This window comes from Parus major, chromosome 5 (assembly GCF_001522545.3).
Source record: "Parus major isolate Abel chromosome 5, Parus_major1.1, whole genome shotgun sequence".
In the NCBI taxonomy this organism is placed as follows: domain Eukaryota; kingdom Metazoa; phylum Chordata; class Aves; order Passeriformes; family Paridae; genus Parus; species Parus major.
In genome coordinates this window covers 7,777,085-7,797,881 of record NC_031774.1, presented here as the reverse complement: position 1 = coordinate 7,797,881, position 20,797 = coordinate 7,777,085, and the positions used below count along the sequence as shown (strand labels likewise).

General features: G+C 40.8%; 1 protein-coding gene across 4 annotated transcripts in view; it reads right to left on the bottom strand.

Moving 5' to 3' along the window:
- Nucleotides 1–20,797, bottom strand: part of SHANK2 (SH3 and multiple ankyrin repeat domains 2) — a 276,475-nt gene that overhangs the window by 158,291 nt on the left and 97,387 nt on the right. For 2 of the 4 annotated variants that reach the window (XM_015631017.2, XM_033515009.1), the window contains exons 1-3: nucleotides 19,883–20,127; nucleotides 16,252–16,561; nucleotides 11,585–11,754 (exon numbers count right to left, since the gene is read on the bottom strand). In XM_015631017.2, the coding sequence (XP_015486503.1) occupies nucleotides 11,585–11,754; nucleotides 16,252–16,561; nucleotides 19,883–19,919 (517 nt within the window). In that variant the 5' untranslated portion in view covers nucleotides 19,920–20,127. Of the gene's footprint in view, nucleotides 1–11,584; nucleotides 11,755–16,251; nucleotides 16,562–19,882; nucleotides 20,128–20,797 lie in introns of those variants that run through there. The other 2 variants (XM_015631014.3, XM_015631015.3) reach the window with 1 other exon arrangement.

Below are 20,797 nucleotides of genomic sequence, written 5' to 3'. Positions count from 1 at the left end.
AAACTGCACCCACACTGAAATGGATTTTAATAATACATATTTTGATATCTCCTGCTTTTTCTGCCTCCTAAAGAAATACGTTATTTGGTTTAGTGGATAGCTCCAGGGATTTGCAATGCAGGTTGAGTAATATGATTTAAGAGTTTGAATACACAGCAAACACTTGAACCTCCCATAGGTGAAATTCACAATGGAGATGCCTTTTGAAACATTTCAATGATTTTTTTCTCAATAGAAGAAAACAACAATATGGAGGAGAATGATTTGTCAATAGGAGAAAAGGCTTTCATCTGGCACTTCTAATTATCTTGATATTAATTCTAGGACCCAGCAAGGATTGTGACAAAAGCCTGCAGAGCAACAATTTTATTAGTAAGCAACTGGAGGTGAATGATGGTGATGGAAGGACCCTAAGTAATTGCTGTGACATTTGAATTGGTATTATAGAAGTTCCTATAAACTACTGTATGTTTACTATATATTAGAAGACTATAAATGTACTTTTACAAAGATGCTGTACATTAATATTGAAACAAAGGTGATATATAAACAAAAGCAGGCTGATTGGGAATATGGATCAGACTCACAGCACAGGTACTCAGAGCTCTGCCCCAACTACCCCTGCTGGAAATCAAGGCTAATTAACCCAAATCTATCTCTCTGCTAAAGGATTCCAGTACCTGGGATACTGCCTCTGTAGGGTATTTCAGAGCAGGAGGGACATAAAGGAGAGGTGCTTTGATGGTTTCCAATACCAGCACTTTTGGTACTGATAAAACCTTGCCAGGCTTTAAAATCCCAGTCCCTGCCTGGCTGCAATTGAACTCGGGATCAGTGCAGCTGCTGTGACTCAGGGGCACTGAAGCTGAACGTGATTTGCACTAGTACAGAGCAGGATGAAAATTAAGTCAATCAGAGCCCAAAAAAAATTTTTAAAAAAAAAAATTAAAATTCTTGGTAATGTGAAAGCAGTCTGGCTTGAGACACCAAGATGTGTAAAACTGCATGTGAAAGTAAATGTTTACCAGGGTTTTTATAAATGCAACCCTAAGCTATTTGTGGTATCACATGGCCATCTATTAACAGAGGTATTTGACAGCAAAATGTTTATAAATACATCACTTCTAAGTCTTTTAATGTAGTTTATTCCAAGAGACAGATTCCATGAACTGCACATTTACACACCGCTCCAGTAAGAAGTTCATATTAAACATCTATTAAGGAAAAATCCTACACCTGGATGGATCCCAAATGCACAATTTGTCAAGCAACTTTCTAGCATATATGAGGAAACCTGTAACTCCTATAAACCTAGCAAGTTATAGGATACTGGGGGAGGGCTCTGAACTTGGATGACACCAACAACTCTACACTGAAAACTGAGCTGAATAAAAAAAATGATAGCATATTTTTAAAAAAAAAATATAAACATGGTGTTTAACTAATTAAAAAATATGTTCCTGTATTCCAGGTGGTGTTGAAAATGTTTCAAGCCTGTGCACATTAACTAACACATATTGTCCATTTGATAATTCAGTGTTACAAAAAACACTCCCTGATCATCCATCTAATATAAATAGGGAATTCAGCAGCTTCCAATACATTTTTAACAATGTAACCTCTGCTCATGAAAGAATGCATTTCTTTGATATCTTATAAATTACAGCTCCCTCCCTAGACTTGCCAATACATCAAGCAATATATCCAACTTATTAATTTGTTCGATAGGAGGGTGAGCAAGGACAGCACTGGGTGTGGGGGTTCTCTGCCCCAAGCAGTGCACAAATTCAGGTCTCTTACACCATTCTAGGTACTTCTCTTCCTCAAATTTCCAGTTATTTTCTACTTGCTTTTCTTCATAATAAGCAGTTGTGGTTTTTGAAGATCTGTTGTGGAGGTGGTCCGAGATGGTCTTCTGATGTCCCTCCAGCCTCCCATTCTTCTTTTAAAATATCTTTTTACCACTAGCATTATTTTTGGTTATACAGTTTGTTTAAGCAAGCATATAAATTCTGTTAATCAGCACACATTTTACAACCCTTCTTTCAGTCATTTCACAGCCTAAAGCTAGCATGTCTAAAAAATGTCTTCATAGGGCCTCTTCCTCAGTTATTGCAAACTCAAAGTAAGCATGTTTCAAAATGCTTTGTAGAGCCTCTCAGCTCATGTTAGTCCTACTTCCCCTTTTTAAGTGATTAAAAATTATTCCATACTCAAAAAAAACCCCAATTTATAGCTTGTACAAAGAATAGTTTGAAACTTATACTACAAGGTAGTTCAAAGCTTATCTTAATTACTTGCAAGTAATTACAATTTTGTTGTTAAAACAAACTGTTAGCTAAAAGTTTACTGTTATTTAGTTACCTTGTTAAACCTTACTTCCATGCCTTACTTTAGCTGATTCTTGAATCTCTTCTTTTAATAATTCCATGGTCTCTGTCCACATTGCCCACAGACACACATACATAGGTGGGTGCTATTCGACTGACATGAATCACAACCTGATTTCTCACAGATATAAGGAACCAGGAAAATTTAATAATCTATATGTATATATTAGAATTATTGTAGAATCCTACTGTACATTGGTTTAACTTCAGTCATAAAAGACAGTAAAAAGTGTAGGACTCCAGCCAAAAGAAATTTCCAAATGTGAGACAGTGAAAGAGTCCTACTGCCAGTAATTAACTGCTTTTTTTTGTTGTTGTTGTTTTTTTAATTTGAGGGGAATTTTCAGCCCTGAATCTCAGTCCTGATTTCACGACACAAACTGGCAATATGCTCAGAACAAAAACTATTTAGATGTTGAGACAGACTTCCCTAATTTGGTATTTTATTAATCTGTCAGATCTGCTGACACTCCAAATTGCACAGATATTTCCAGCTCTAGAAGGAGAGAGGCACTGTAAGGAGGAAGTTGAGTATTTCAAACCCATGGAGTGCTTTCATGTGTTTGTGCCAGTAGCAAATCACAGCAAATCAACACTTTGGGGAAAAGAAATTTTCCTTGGAAGTCTGTCTGTGGATACAGGGTGAAAAGGGATTCCTACAGAGCAGAACCAGACCCAGTTTAGGCCATTATTACATGAATTATTGAGTATCAGCCATCACTAACACTAACAGCAAAGGAAAAGCGTGTGTAGTCCTGCCTGAAGACATAGCATCCATGGAAAAGAGGTGGAAGGGTGAAATGAGTGCTGCTGGAATGCAGGCAGCCTTCAGCATTCTGGGAAAAACCTCATGCTGGGAGCCAGGAGAAGGAAAAGCCTGGTGGAGCTGCAAGAGGCACAAGGATGGCACAAGAGACAAATGAGGGACAGCCCTGGGTTCAGCTGCAGAGACAGACAAATTTTTGGGGATATGGAGGACACACTCATATTCCAACATAGAAGTTGAGCCCTACATGGTTCTGCATCTCCTAAAACCTTGAAATGATCCTCATCCCTCTCACGTGGTGCCATTAATAAGAAATTCTGCAGCACAAGCCAAGGCCACAATAAACTATAGATCTATAAAAACTGGCAACACTTCACTCACTCCAACGCAAAGAACTAAAAGGATAAGTGGACAAATGTAATTTATCTATTGTACCCATTAATGCTTTTTTTAGAATGAGGCCTTATTTTCTGTCTTTCCTCTCCCAATAGTGTTTAAGAGACTCACTGTAACAGATAGTTTCTTAACAGCAAGAGATTTTTCTACTCAATGTTTTCCCTGCTGACGGACAAAACAATGGTAAACCAAAGGATAACTTTCCAAAATTAATAATAAGGTCTGCTAATTTTCAACGGTTTTCCCTTTTCTTTTGGTAAAATCAAAAGGTGTGGCTGCTATGGCAAGAGCAGGTCAGAGGCTTTTCACACACAACCTGAATTAAAAAAAGAATCTGATGTTGTAAGAGTGAAATAAAGGTTCTTGTAACATGAGGAATCCTGGGACATCTTTTCACAGTGAAAGTGTGGTTTAAAAAAGGACTTAGATCCAATTATATGAACAAAACTGCAAAGCAAAATTGGATAAGCACCAAACAACCGGATAACAGAAAAACATAGATAAGCAGGTGCCAATCAGGAGCTCGTATTTTAATGTCTTGAAAGTATTACACTTAAAATCAGCGAGATTCTTCCAGAAAATTATATATATAAAATATTTTACTACAGTATACATTATAAAATTAATAGAATAGAGCATAGAATGCTTTGTCTCTTGGAAATTTAAGTCTATTGGCAATGTATATATTGTATTTATATTAATATAGCATACGAATCTTAGATTAATTACTCAATAGACTATAAAAATTATTTTAATCAAAAGAACGTAGAATTTGTATCCTCCTGCATTACAGCTCCCTCCATGCCCCAACAAGAAATGAAAGCAATTTTACCAACAAATTATGGTGACTACTATTTCAAAATTCCTTGTGATATTGAAATGCCCAGGAGTGAATTATTCCAGGCAGCCTTATTTGCAAAAATGCCAAGGAAATTTAAAGCCAAATTCAATTCAGGCCAATGTCTTTACAGCTGTTACAGGATGTACCTAAAATGTCTTTGTAATATCTAAATCAATTTTTAGTGCTTGGATAAACTGTGTTCTTCTGTATTGGGAAAATAAATAATCATATGGACTGGGAATGAGAGACATGTTCTCGGAAAAAAGAACATTTCTGAACCAGCAGAAAAAAGAAGAAAAATCAACAGAATGATAGTAAAGTTGGAAATCCATAAAAAAAAAAATTAAAAATTAACAGCTGAACCAGCCTGCACTGGGTTTGTGTCCCGAGGTAAAAATCATCTAGATTTTCTTCTTTGAAATACAGGACATTTTAAATTTCTAATTGGTATAAACCGAACTTTTTTTTTTTTTTTTTTTAGAAATAATTAACATTGTGATTTAGGCTTTTCCCTTGCTCAAATGTCTGTTGTCTGATGTAAATGTTCAGAATTATTTGTCTTTGGCAGGAGAGATTCCAAATGACACAAAATCTATTCAGGAATACCTATTGGAGGCTGTGGTGCCTCATCCCTGCACGTGTCTAAAGGCTGGGATTGGGACTGGGTGATCCTTAAGGTCCATCCCAACCCCTAAAAACATCCTATGATTCCATGATTCTTTGATGAAAGCAAACTTTACATACAACATCAATGAAGGTCAGCACAAGTTACAACTTAATCTTGCTCTCTGTTAAAGACAGGGATTTTTCTGACTGTTTCTCTGCCCCTCCTGGCTCCCGACAGCAATCCCTCCCTCCCTCCCTCCCTGTGAGGGATGCTGAGCAGGATCTGGCTGTTCTGCCGTATGGGCAGGCTGGTTCTGGCTCCCAAAGACGTCATCAACAGAACCTGAGGTCAGAGCAGCAGGAGTGGGGAGGAACTCTGCCCCTCACCCTGCTGCCAGGCACCAGGAGGATTCCAGCACACACAGCAGTCACTGCGCCCCAGCTGCCACCCAGGAGACCTTCCTGTGCACTCCACCAACAGTCTGGAAGGGAAGCCTTGTATATCTGTAATTAATGATTCTGGCTAACTGACCTGAGAGTCAGACTGGACTGTGGCCCTACAGACATTTCTTGTGGGAGAGAATGAAATGCAGCAGTTCTTTCCCTGCTTATGGGAGCTGATCAAACTAGGGAGATAATGCAGAAATCCTGACTTGAAACATCTCTTCACCTTCTCTCAACTCTGCTTTCTCAGGAAAAGAAACAGTGCAAACACCTCAGGAAAAGAACCTCAGGCTGAGAAGAGGACTGGGACTACTAACAGAGCAACCACTCTCTATGTCAAACCTACAAATACAATAAGCTGCACATAATCCTCTAAATCTGAGGAAATATGGCTCAGCTGAAATAAAACTGAGTGAGCTGTGCTGTTCAACATTTGGCCCTCTGTGGGAGCTTTTTCCCCTCACCAAAAAATTTCTATGTAGATCATCTTTTCCCTGTTATTTAGGTGTCTAGGAAACAGTTTTGAGAAAGTGAGGGAGAGATGAAAACAGTGTGAGAAATCAATCTGCACTGATTCGAGTTTTGGTCAGAAATCAAACACTGCAAAAAAATCCACCCACTGATCCCCAGCTCTGTTGAGAAAGGTGCAGTCAGAGTCAAGTTTGCTCTTCTCCACAGTAATGCCTGAACTTGAAATCAGGGGAATTCACAGAGAATTAATGGAGAAGGGGCTCCAAGCCAACCTAGGTGCAGAGTCTGTAGTGTTGTGTTGCACCACACTGGTGCACTCACAGCTCCTCTCCGACTCCTGGTGCTCCCTGTCCCAACTAATCCAGGCCAGTTGCTGACTACTCAAGAAAGGATATGTTAAACTTGTGCTTTAGCACAATGACAGTGAGGATTTGTGGATGCTTTTACATCCTGATCCCTTCCCAGGGCCTCTGACAGCAAAGGGAACTCTCCTGCTGGAGTAGGAGCAAGTCTGGGTCTTTGTTACATTTTGATAGCACCACTCTGTCCAGCTCTTCAGGCACAAGCAGCTTAAAGGAATGAATTATGATAGGACCTGTGATGAGCCATAACTTACCATGTTAAGAACTGAAATCAAACCGAGTCAGGACAGACCAGTGACCCTGGGTAAGATTAATATTCCATTTCACATTCATTTCATCCTCCATGTGAAAGAGCAGCTTAACAATACCTTGCAAACTTCTTAAGTTCAATTTTGCTGCCACACTTACCCACACAAGGTACAAAATGCTCTTGAAGAAACTAAACAGCCTTTCTGAGGCTCTTCCCTTCCCAGGATTTTGTTTACTAATCTAACAAGTGCAAAAGCCCAGGAGACCAACTTTTCTCCTGCCCACAAGCACTGTCTGTTGGCAGTATCTTTGAGCACAGCAGGGGTTTAATAATCTTTCTTCTTCAAAATGACTTACAAGTGGATTTCACAAGAAATGAAAATGTTAGTGATATATTTGGATTGCCCTGCTGGCTGAGATCACATTGAAATAAAAGCAGAGTCACAAGGGTCAGTATTTCTGATGCACAGAACTACTGACTTCCTGCCCAGAGCAGATGCTTGAGCTGCTGCTACTGAGTTGCTCCTGCTCCTCTGACACCAAGGAATGGAGCTGAGAGCTGAATTTGGGTTTACTACAACCCTTCTGTGATGTGCACACTGTGTCTGCACCGGAGGAATCTCGGAGGGCTCATGGAAAAGTCTGTTGGAGCATATTTGAGATACCAAAATAACTCCATGTTTTTCCAGACACTGGGCACCAGAAAAGGCTGAGAGAGTTGGGGTGGGGGGTAAGCCTGGAAAAAAGAAGGATCTGGGGAGACCATGAAAAACAAAGCCATGAGCAAAGTGAGACTTCAAAAGTTCTTAAAGTATTTGAATCAGGTTTTTTCTTTCTAAATCAGTGAAGGATGTGCATTTTAGGTATTTTTTAATATAATGAGATGCTGAAAACAATTCTGATTGTTTAGCTTTCAAGTGACCAGAGCATGTCTACACCTGGAACTCAGACCTGTTATCTTCCCAAAAATCTTCTCTACTGCTTTATCTTCATAGCCAAGAAAACTGCTAATTTGCTCACAAAGAATTTTTTGAGTATTGCATTCTCTGAGTTTTGCTGTCAAAGAGATCACTTTATTTACAGTGCAAGAGTTCAATTTAGGAACACAAAACCTGATTCAAATTAATTTTACAGATATTTTATACATGTTTGTGTGCATTTGGATTATGGCAGATTTATTGCTATGGACTTCTAGATACAGAAGGAAGAAAGAAACAAAATATATGAAACAAAATATTAGAAGTGTTCCAGTGAGGAATCAAACTAGCTCTCCTTCATTTATGTGAAAACATAAGATTAGGGCAGTTCTGGTATAAATAAAGATATCAGATTTATTTTTGCAAGCAGCCATGGCTCTTCTTTCATGAGTGGCAGACACACAAATGATGTCAGTGTGTATGACTAACAACTAAAAATATAGCAGGTATTTTTGTACAGGCTACGTAATATCCTATTAATACAAGACCATTTTGTTTAGTATACATTTTCTTTGAACCTTGCCCATTCACAGATTTCTCTAAGCAGTTTCTTTGTATCACACACTGTGGACTATTGTCACTCATGCTTTTCTACCAGTTTTAGAAAGAAAAAAAAACAACCCTGCTTCATCTCCATCTGATGAAAGCACTTTTCATCAAGAGTTTAGGAATTCATCCCTCTCCGTGACCCTTCTAATTCTGCCAAGTTAAAAAAGAAAATCCATAAAAACATTTCCCAAGTAATCCCTTTCTCTAATATGTTGTTCTGGGTTTTTATCCCTACAATAAATGCCTTGCTACATCTTTGCTGTGATTAGTCTCATGGGATGTACTCGTGATAAGCATCTCCCTGGCATCAGGCTGAACACAGGGCATAATCCCACAGCCAATGCCAGGCCATGTTTGAGCTCCCCAAAGCAATCCAAGAGCCAGGACGTGGGCATCAGTGTCTTATACAGAACAGTGCAGTCACCAAGCTGGCAGAGGAGAGGGACCAAGACAAAGCTTTCCCTTTCTCAGTGAGGCTGTCTTCAGAGTGAAGGGAAAATTGAATTCCATGGGGTTTAATATTCTCCCACTTCCTCCAAACACTGCACAGAGTAAGTCACTAAACCCAAACAGGCTGACTGGGCCATGGTCTTGCTAAGTGAGTCTGTAAAAGACATAAAATACATCCAGTACCAAGAATTCCTGCTCAGAGAGAGGAAAAAAAGGAGGATCTCCTTATAGTCAGCAGTTCTGGCACTCCCATAGCACTTAGGACTCTGAGTTCTACTCCATGTGCTTTTGAAGGATGGAGAGGGAGCCCATCCTGCTCACATGGAGTAATTTTTTTTAAACAGAACAGAATCCTGGAATAGTTTAGGTTGGAAGGGACCTTCAAGATCATCTTGTTCCAACCTTCTCACAGTGAAAGGGACACCTTCCACTATCTCAGATTGCTCCAAGCTCCATCCAGCCTGGGCGTGGACACTTCCAGGGATGGGGCAACTACAGCTTCTCTGGGCCACCTTTGCCAAGGCTTCACCTCCTTCCAGTGAAGAATTTCTTCCTCAAATCTAGTCTAAATCCACCATCTTTCAGTTCAAAGCTATTGCTTCTTGTCCTACCACTACACTTATTCCCTAGCAATAATTACATTTTGACTGAAACAGGGACGGGAATCCAGATTTAATTGGACCTGGATTTTTGGCACAAAAAGTTTGAGCAGTTTCTTTAATATTGTTACACAACGGAGACCTCTTTAAAGCACCACTGTTTTTTCCCCTGCACTCTTTGTTCTCTCCATGACCTTGCCGTGTTCATTCTGACATATTTTTTGCTGCAGCTGAGAAACCATTGACATGGTAACACGAAATAGGATTTGATCTTGTTCTGGAAGTTTTCCCTTTGATTAGCTCTGGGAGCCTGTCACACACTGTTCCAGCTCTGCCATGCAAACAGCCTTAAATTACATTTCACAAGGTTTCATCCTTAGGAGTAACATTGACAATCCCCATGTTCACTTGTTCTTCTCCCAAACCCTCTCCAAAAGCAGGCTGACACGTATGGAAACCTCGCCAGACTTTGCTGCAGTGAAGTTCTCTAAAATGCTTTAAAACAAATGGACCTGGAAAAACCCTGCCATATTTCAATTCTATGTGCAAATCAGATTCTTGAAGCTGAAAAAATAATTCCTGCAGGAATGATTTGATGTGGGATGGGCACATCCCCTTTTTAATGACAATAATAATAAATGTATTGTTTTCAATAAACTGACATTTTCCCCACAAAGAAAAACCCCAGCCATAATTCCATTTTTAATTTCAGTATTTAGAGTGGCCCCCAAGATCATTGGTCTCACATTTAGACTACATCATTATATGAAAATATGAGAAGTGGACTAATTCCTTCCTGCAGTATCTTCCAGTGACTGTCATAATAACTTAGAACCAAGGGCTCCTGAATTAATTTTTCAAAAACATTAAACACTTCATTGAAATTTAAGTCCTTTATTCTGGGATTATTTTTGCATATAATAGTCTCAAAACCTAATGTAAACCATCTGCCAGATAGTGAATGCCACCAAAATATTCAGCATTCCAGGCAACCTGTTGCAGTGTTTCCTCTTTTGTCAGGAAACACAATTTCTGTCTTGTCTTTTCCCAGAGCTGCCCAGAGTTGTCTTATTCTCATGAGAAGAACCTGTGTTGTTGATATTCAATCCTCTACATAAACAAAGTATTCCTGCACCCTTAAATCCAGCAGGGCAATTGAACATCTCTGTGTCCAACACCTGCCATGGAACAGCCACTCATTCCTTGTCCACTGACACCTGTCAGATCTCTGTGAACACAGAGTGGAGAAAGTTATTTAGTGCTCCCCAAACTTCATCCTAGTTCTTGTGCACCATGAGATCATAATCACTGCTTCCTACCTGATCAGGGAACAACCTTGAGAACTGCAAAATTATCTTTTCAGCCCTACAGACTCTAAGTTTAACCTTCTCCCTTTGTCTTTAAAATTTAAAATTAACTTATAAATTAACTTAAACTGCATTTAAAATTATCTTTGCATGTTTTACCTTTAAGTGCAGCACCCTTCAGATTTCTGTCCTACACCTTCTGAGGGCTAGAGTTGACAAAAATTATTAAACCCACAAATGTTTCAGAATCAGTACATCCAAAAATAAAAATGCAAAACTACCTTCTAATGGTTCCCTATTTTTTTCTTCCAGCTACAGTTTGCAGGCTCAAGGGAGGAGGTATTTGAAGTTTTCTTTTGTGAGATAAGTAGTTCCCTTCACAAGAAAATTTGCAGCTGCTTAACACTTTTATTTAGGACACTGAATTTACTCAGTTTTGTTTGATTTCCCTAACTGTTGTTTGATTTGTATGGGTCCAACACAAAGTCTCTTTTTTCTGTTTCAGCTGAATGTGCAAAACCACAGCCTAACACCTCACTCTGGGGAAAGAGAGTCCTGTACACCCTATTGACCCTTTTCTCAGCTGTATCTGGATGAATTTACTGCTTTCAAAGCAATAACAAAGCTTGGCCTTGATTTAAACCTGGTCTTAGCAAGGCAGTGCAACAGTGAACAGAAATTTCACCACCACGCTTCCTCCAAAATTAAATTTACAGGAGGTTCTCCCTACCCACTTATCCCAAGTCCTGTGAGGGGACATTTTCTACTTAACCAATTAAATGTTCCTTGAGGAAAGAGCCTGAAGCAGAGCCGACTTTACCCCGATTCCCTTCCTGAGCTGTTTAGATAGCTGACATATTTACAACCCTTAAAGCCCTGGAGTGGTGCCTCTGGAACAGCTCCAACAGCAAATTCTGTGCCCTGGGTAAGACACAATGGTGCTATTACTGCACAGAGCTGTGGGTTGTGGCAGGTAACACTTGGAAGTCAGTTAAAGTGGTATCTAAATATGTGTTGGTTATGAAACAGAGCCAGGAGCAAAATGCCCTGCAAAGAAACAAATGCATAAAAGCACTTTCACCATACAGATTATTTCCACCCCTGCAAAAGAGAATTTTAACAGAAAATTCGCACCTAGCAAGAAAAAAGGCTTATTCCAAATTAATTAGGTGCTCACCTTTGACTCTATCTCCTTTGTGTAGGTGAATTTCCCCTTCCCCTTGAGGTTGATATGGCTTTACAACAATAAAAAGTCTCCCAGGGACAGCACTGTAGAGCTTCCTTTTGGGACCCTGATAATCCAAGGCAGACAGAGTATCCTTGTTGGCACTGGGACTGTAAACGGCACTAGAAATTGAAATGAAAAATCATTAACAGCTTATTCAAAAGGGGAAAGTTAATCATTTACCATCACATTAGCAGGATTAAATTAAGCAGTGAATAACAAAACTGTCTCCCAATAAAACATCTAATCCTGCAGAAAAAATACCAAACAGGAGCTTTTAAGGGCTGAAATTCTTCAATATGAAACATGATCAATATTCACCTGACCATAATGGCCTAGAATAGAAAACACACAACATTAAAGCTTTTAGTTTTTCTGCAAATTAAACTTGCACATTCCCAGGCCCTAATTAAATTCAAAATTTATATGCCCATCATACATTCCCATCATGTCCGTTTGTCACAGGGACTTGAAAATGTCTGTGTTTACAGTTCTTGGGAATGGATATCCTTGTAACACAGAGTCAACAAAGTAGTTTTGTAACACGAAGTCAGTGAGATCACTGAATTATTAATTAAATTGACCGAATAACCAAGTTACTTCATCACTCCCAGGCCCAAGGTTAAATTCAGATCTGCATAAAGCCTGGTGCTTGTGGTTAACATTTTCCAAATGATCATTCCTTCTGGATGGCAATCAACAGCTCACTCAGTGACTACAGTATGTGCCTAAGAAAGCCACAGGTCACCATCAACTCACAGTCTACTCATTGTGTATAAAAAAGGAGCTGTTGAAAGGTGTTGAACAATGCCTAAGATCACTCTTAAGCCTGTGGGAACATGAGTGAACTGTCAAAAAGATATGGAAATAGAGTCAAATATTAAAGAAGGTGGGAAACCCGTAGGATATATCATAACAAACTGGCAATACACTAGCAGTCAACTTAAAAAAAAACAAACAAAGCATAAAAACTTGCAGTCTTAACCAAAGTCTAGAAAAGGAAAATATTCATGAGAAGGAATAATATTAATAGAGATTAATAGGGAAAAGTTCTTCCCCTACGAAAGGAAGAGAGTGATTTAGTGGTGGTTTAGCATTTTAACACTCTGCTTGACTTTGTGTAAGAAAGTATCCAAAACTGCTTTAAGCAAAATTAAATACAAGGGCTGGGTTTTCACCTTTTTTTTCTGTTTGAGGTGGGTTTTTTTTGGTTTGGTTTTTTTTGTTTGTTTGTTTGTTTTTGGGGTTTTTTTCTGTTTTTAAAACAAGTCTCCTACCAAAAAAGGGACCAGTAAGTCAATAGGTACAGAAGTCCGGTAAAAACCCACACCTAGTGGATCTTTCTATCTGGAACACTCCCATTTCCTGCAGTAACTTCTTCACCATTTGGAATTGCATGCCCCTTTCACCTTGCTCTGCTCCATTACTGTGAAGGGGTGCTGCTAATGGTAAGCCACATTCAGGAGTTTAAAAGCAATCTCTGGTTGCATGTCTGTGATGGAGTTTGCACCAGAAACCTCAGCCAACTCTCACAGTTGCTTAAAGAAGCCTGGGAAAGATGACGTTCAGATTTCAGTTCTTTTGCTCCATTCCTTTTTTCCTTGTAAGTGAAGGAACAGTCATCACCATAAAAAAAAAATCCAGATCTATAAACTATAGCTACACATCTGATTTCCACTTGTATCAAGCTGTGTTTCTGCCTAGCCTGGTAGCAGCTATTCCCAGTGTTATCTCCCAGCAGCATCTACTTTAACTTTGAGCACAGCAGATACATTCATTTTCTCTCTCACTGAAAGAGAAAAGGGAAATAGCACATTAAACCCACACAAGGAATGCAGAACTTCTCAGGCAACAGGCTCACTAATGGAAATCAGGGCTGCAACGTGGGGTGCAGGGCTTTATAAAAAGAGATTTTTCCTCTCCCTTGCTTGTCCCCAGCGTGGGCTCCAAGCCCAGCAAGTGCCAGGAAGGAGCAGGAGGAGGATGCAGAGATTTCAGGAGAGGTGTGGACATGTTTCCTCTCAGCCAGAAGAAGGTGGCCATCCTTGGCAGTTCAGCCCTGGCTGAGGCTGTGTTGGCATTTCATTCACTGATTTCTGTGGGGTAAGTTCCACATGAGGGCTGTCCTTTCCATTGCATTCACAGCTCCCCTCTCTCACCCCAACCACTTTGCTGTGGAAAGCAACAGCCTCATGAGAGTCAAGAAAGTTTGGCTTGGAAGGGACTTTTAAGACCATCCAGTGCCACCCCCTGCCTTGGACAGGAACACCTTCCACTGGACCAGGTTGTTTCAGTCTGGCCTTGGACACTTCCAGGGATGGGGCAGCTACAGCTTCTCTGGGAAGCCTGTTCCAGTGACTTGCAGCCCTCTCAGGAAAGAATTTCTTCCTAATACCCAATCTAAATCTCTCCTCTTTCAGTTTGAGAAGATAGAACACCTGAGCCACATGGGCTGCAAAGGTCACAGGAACCCTTGCAGCATTGCTTTCTAGCACCTCTCCACAACACAAATCCCACAAACCTCATTAACCCTTTGTCACATTCTGACCTTCTCCATCACCCTGCCCCTTCTGGCTGCTTCTGATTCACAACCCAACTTCCTACTCTGTCAAAAACGGCTTTTCCATCTCAGGGGGGCAACAGCTTCATGGTAACTGTTATTATTTGCAAATAATAAGCAGAGACAGCAACAATTCCCACATTTAACTGACAGTAAGTAGGTGGTCACACAGTTAAACAAAATCTGTGAGGAAAGTGTCATTTAAGGTGTCATTCCTGACTGCAAAATGGGCCTGTGACAAGAAAATGTATTATTTGCAGGAAAAATTATATATAAAATCTTTTTAGTTGTCTTTAAATTTAGAGAGCCTCCAGCTCTCTTCTCAGTACTTGCTTGTACTCTGGACTTCTCTGAAACAAGTCTTGGTGGCACAGAGGGAACTGTGCAGTTGGCAGCAGTTTCAGTAGCTGTGATGCTGATGCACTAAGAGAAGGACCAAAATTTTATATCCACAAGCTCTCAGGCATTAAATTGGTTCCCACAATCACCCGAGCTACTTTTCAAAAAGGGAAGAGGAAAGCAGCTGAACAAAGTCAAAGCAAGTAAATGTTTGCTTAGTCCAAAAAAAAATTTCTAATTGTAACCCCCAGCTCAAATGATTGTTTATACTTCCAGAATTTGAATTGTGTTATCCCAGGAACATTGATGAAAAGGCACTTTTTATCCCATTCGTCTATTATAATCACTGACTCTAAGGTAGAACCTCCCTCTCTGGTGCCATCAGCAGAATCCAGTGGAACACAAAAACACTCATTCTCTGAAAAGAACCTTACAGCCTCCTGACTTCAACTCCTCATCCAGTTGAAGCCTCATTACAGACTGATCTTAAGTTGATACTGGGCTCTGTGAGTAAATGCCACCCAAATTATAACCAAATTAGTTTTTGGCACTATTGTAACATAAGACAAAGCAAGATGAGCTTGCTTTGTCCACTGGCATATGAAATCTGTATCCCTTTCCTTCCCTTTAATTTCACTCCTTGTTACATTCCAAGCAACTTTGTCTCACAATTCACCAGATCTCCCCTGTCCAGCAGTATTGTTTCCATCACAAGCAGTGCCTGGCAGTCTGCGTGCCTAGGGCCAGAGAGAGCAGAGGAACAGGCAAGGTAACAGAAACAGTGTTAGCTACATGAGATTTTGTTTTCCTGACTTGAAAACTCCACTGAACATCTCTTACACCTACAAACAGCAAAAAGAAACCAACAGCTGCAATTCTTGACAGGTCCTTTTCTATTCTGACAGATATATATTAGGAAACAGGATAGACATAGACTGATTTTCAAATGAGTACTGAGTTACATATATTTGGCCAAAATGTGTGAGCTCCAGCAGTGCTCAGCTCTGATGCCTCCCTGCATTTTTGCAGCACTTAAACCCCTTGTCCTGGCACAGCTCCATGTCTTTAACATTTAACAGGAGTTCCTGTATCCAGGGCAGTGGCTTCTCAAAGTTGCAGCCTCCAGCTGTGATCAAAACTTAGCCCCAGCCCTTCACTTTATTCCATGATTTACAATACCTACATGATGCTAATTAGTCAAGATTTGCTCTCCAGCGGGACAGAGCTGCAGGGTATTTTCCCAGAATGCCTGCTAGATCACATTACTCCCTCTGTTTCACTCTTTGGTTCAGCACACACCTACAGAAGCGAGAACTTAAACAGCCTCTGCTACATCACCCATGAACAGCTCCAATATAGGTTCCAGGCATGAGCAATAGTTCTGTGAAGGGACCAGGAATCCCAGAAACACTTTGCTTTGCTGTTAAATATGATCCTTATTTCAACTATGGGAAGATGTGCAGAGCCAGCACCTTGAGCTGGAGGTGCTAACTCTGTGTTAAGTCACTGCTGAACTTGAAAGTCTGCCTGGCTGCTGGAGCTCTGTTCGGAAACAGCTGGCTTTGGTCCTTCCAGTTAAAATATTCACACATGGGTATGGCCCACTGTGCTGAGAATGAATAACTATACATTCTAGAGAGTGCAAATAACATAAAGGAATGTGAAAGGCCAGCATGGTGCCTTTAGGGGTACCTTGTGCTGTGAAACATCCAAAACTTACCTGATGTGCCTGTGCTGCTGCCTCTTGGCATCCTCTCCCAGCCTGTTGAGGGACGGCGAGCGGCTCCGGGAGGACGGTGTGTAACTCCCCACAGTTTTTACAGTTCCATTGGGATTATTCTGCATCTGTTGGAGCAGGTGAGGGGAAAGGCTGCGGTGTGAAGAGGCAGAGGAGGAGGCCGACCACTCGGGGAGGTTGTTGATGTTCAGGTTGTTGTCGCTGTTGGAGCGGAGCAGGATCCGGGGGGCTGCCAAGGTACTGGGAGGCCTCCTCCTCCTGTTGGAGTAGGTGGGAGCCTCCCTAAAGGGCACTGTGCAAAGAGAGAGACATGGAGGGTGATCTCAGATGATTTCACTTTCATGTGTGTTTACCACCACATGCAACATATGGCATTGTTTCTTCTGCAGAGACAGGAACTCCACCTTGCCAGCAGAGCTGATCAAATTATCTTTAGAACATCATTAACTCAAAAACAACAGAGCAACATTAACCTGTTTGCTGGCTTGAAATGGTAAGGCAACAGAAGTGCCATGAGACTGATGAACACTCTGAACTGTGCTCTAAGAAATGGGTAACACCTCATTATTTCCAAGTTTGAGGCTCAGAAAGTTCATGCTCTTGCTGTGTTGTCACATTCAGTCAGAAAGGCACAGAACAGGGCTGCCCAGCAGAATTCCTGACGCATGAACTTGCAGCTTCCATGCCCCCAAACTGGTTTACCTCAAGTTCAGGTCTAACCTGAAATCTGTGAACAGTCACCTTATCCCCATCTTGCAGGTTAAAAATCGAGGACACAACTTCCTCTCCTAGCAGAACTCTATTACACTGCTGCAATCCCCAGGCATTCCCCTCTTTCTAATCCTGGCATTCCTACCACATCCATTACTATGGTATATAGAGCAGATTACCCCAGGGTAATACATTGGTTCCATCCCCTGCCGCATCCCAGAGGGAACACCACAGTATCCAAAGGCTCCAAGAAACTCCTTAATGAAAGAGCCACAACACAAAACAAAGCAAGGGTAACACAAATCTAACTCAGAGCAGAGGGTCCAGCCCTCCATGTGTGCTCCTGGTACAAATAAGCATTCACACAGTTTTCCAGATCTCCTTTTCCCACTCTAGTGGGTCAGTTTGTCCCAAGTGCAACTTAGAAGGCAAATTCCCTAATAAAAAACCAACCAGTTACCACAAGATGTGATGGAATTTCCTGCCCTGTCATAAAGGAATTGACCCCAAAACCTCATGCTGGCCTTGATCTCCGTTATTGCAACTGCCCTCATTAATTTCTCTCGTGGAGCTTGTGGGGGTCACAAGACCTGAGCCAAAGTGCACAGATTTACATCTGAAAAGTCACAGTGGCATAACTAACAAAAGGCATTATCCTGAGGGCTTCACTGAGATGTTGTAATTCTTGAAGAAAAATATCATATTTAAATTGGGAAAGAAGTCCCACAAAATATCATCCTACATGTCTAAAGTGCCATAAGTGCCATTTCTAAGGAGCCAGAAATGTCTACTCATTCAATACCCCTCAAAACCACACAAAACCCAGAATAAGAATGTCTGTCATACTGTGCAAATAAATAAATTCACATAAATATGAATATAGATCAGAATCAATCTGTCCTGCCTTGAAATAGAGCCTTTAATTGAGAGAACAAAACAAAATTTAAGGTTTCAGTGCAAAACTGAGAGCATATTTATAGCATAAAATAGAGATGGAACTGCAAGTAAAAGAATGGTTTGTATAATTTTCACCAGTCAGTTTATTATTAGCTACAATTCTGAATATTTTACAATAACATCCTTTGTATTTCCAGTGAGATGAAACTTTCTCTAGTAAACAACTCAACAACATCAGAGCAACCAAACATGGGAACAGCAAGCACAGAAAGGGTCTCAATTCATTTCCATGTTTCCTCTAAAATAAGGGAAATAGCCCTTAAAAGCTGTTAAAGGAGAGAAAGTGTAGAAATCCAATGCTTTCACTGGAAACTGGCAGAAACTCTGGACAATTTTCCTGACATTTCAAATTTTTCCCATTCCATATTTCTTTAAGGTTTCAAAGCAGCTGGGGGTGTCAGGAGAGCACACTGGTCCTTCAGATGTCACAGTGAAAGCCCCAGTTAGTGCTAACTCACAGCAAACTCACAGCATTTATCTCCAAAACTGGCACATACAGACCCTTAGGTCAAAGTTTGGGGCAGAGGTGCAACAGTTCTACATTCCTTTATTTTTGACACTTGGAATACAGCTCCAGAAATTACTTCACTGAAGATGGGGATCTTTCCCAGATACAACAAAGCAGAATTCAAAGAGAAAACATACAAACTGAATACAGGGGATGTTTGGCACACTCGGGTTTGCTACCTGAAGGTCTAATGCTGTTCCCCCAGGTCACCAAAGTTTTCCTTGGATTCAGTAAAAATTGAGTCTGACCCTCAGATTTTAATTTCTCATGAACCTGAAAGCAGCCTGCCCAGCCCTTCCAGCCACAGGCTGAGAAAACAAAATCTTGCCAGCATTTTGGGGATGTTTGCTGGGACTCTGGAGAGGCTGGTGGGATCTCTGCTGGTGAGAGGGGGAGGAAGGACAAGGACAGGGTGCCTTGGGCGCAGTGACAGCACGGACAGAGAGCTGCAGGGCACCTCTGTACTAACGGATTGGAGAAACCACCCTCCAGGCACCAGAGGAAAGGAATTCTTTTTGTCTTACACACCTCAGGAACATTTTATAAGTCCATTTAAGAGTTTAGCTTTTGTTTTGCTATTAATGTCCTTTTCTTGAGAAGAAAACTACAAGCAAAATCAGCCTTTACTACAGGAAATAAACAGGGAAGGGGACAACTAATGACACTAATTGATGCATGTCTAACACAAATCTTTTATAGAAAGAGTTAAAAATAAGCATTTCTGTGCCTGAAGTGATTAATATTCCACCCAACTGTTTCTTTCCCCCAGCAATCTGCAAACTGTAAGTGGGTGGATATTTTTTTAGTTGCTTCTTATCAGCATTATTTACATTATTTTCACAATTAAAAAACAGAACTACAACACAAAATTATGAAATGCAAATGTCCATGCTTCAGTCCCTGTTGGACTCTGGTTTTCCCTAATATTTCACCACGTTTCAGAACTGCAAGAATAACTGTGGCAAAACTTGTTTGGGAAAAAATACTTGATATAAAATGACATGAAAATGCCTGAACTAATTCCATGCCCCCAAAAGTTTAAATTTATCATCCCTAAAAGCATACTTGAAAGTACCACATATTCCTTCCTCCTGCTCTCTGAATTCTATTCCTGGCACTTCATACATCTGAAGGGGCAATTCAGCACCATTCACTGACAAAATTCACCAGGAAAATGCTTCCGTGTCTCCAAACGCATTTCTTAGGGAACAAAAGCATTTTTATAACTACTTGGTTCTCCAGAGAAAATCCTAAAAGGAATAAAGTCACATCCAGCTTTAATAACCACTTGCCTAAATGGACTGACTAACATTAAATAATTTTGAAAAAAGAAATTGCAGGAATTGATTAATTATAGAGTCACTAAGCCCATCATATTAAATGTACACAAGACAACACCAGTCTGAAACATCAAAGTGTTCTGCTTTCATCGCTTACCTTCTTTCTTTGTGAAGGCATTTAACAAAGACTTCATTTTCCCTTTTTACTTTAGCAGCAATCCCCTCATTATATAACCTTTGCAGGGATGAAAGAGGCAAAAAAATTTAAAAAAAGAAAAAAAAAGAAAAATTTAAAAATTGAAAGTAAAGAAAAACAATCGAGCTACCCAATTTCTATGTGTTCAGGCTGGCTGCACCCTGACATAAGCAGCAGGTTTCTGGGCACTGTGGAATTGCGAGCATAACTGGGCATGCAGTACCCAGCGTTCTGGTGACAAAGCCCACCCCACATTCTGTCTGTCAGCTGGGAGCCAACTGTGCACAGACTGGAGCTGCTCAAAAAAAAAAAAAAAAAAAAAAAAAAAAAGCGCTCCTGCTATCTCTCGCAGCATTAGTCATGTGAATCTGCCGCCGCCACAGCCCCGCAGAGCAGACGCTGCTCCCGCTCCACAGCCCGCCGGCTGCGGGAGAGCCGCGGCACCGGGGAGCTGCGGGGGCCCCGGGGGCCAAAAATTCCCATTTGCCAGGCGGGAGAGGCGCTGGAGCAGCTGCGCCTGGGCACGGGAAAGGCCGGCCAGGGCTGGGAGCTGCCGGGGACCTGCCTTTCGCTCTCAACTTGCACCGCTGCCTCTCGGTGCACAGAGCATCTCACTGCTTATTCGCTTGTTGCTATTTATTTGCTTGTTGCTGTTTACTCACTTTTTGCTATTTATTTCCTTTACCTTATCTATTTATTTTCCCCCATTGATTTCCCCTTCTGCTCTTCACTTTTTTCCCCCCTTTTATTCCCTTTTCCCTGTGTATTTATTTCTTTCTTCCAAAGGACCAATCTGAGGAGAAACACAAATGGCCCCAAGCTTCACACAATGACCACGTTAAGGATGGAGCCAAACCTGCCACTACACAGAATCTC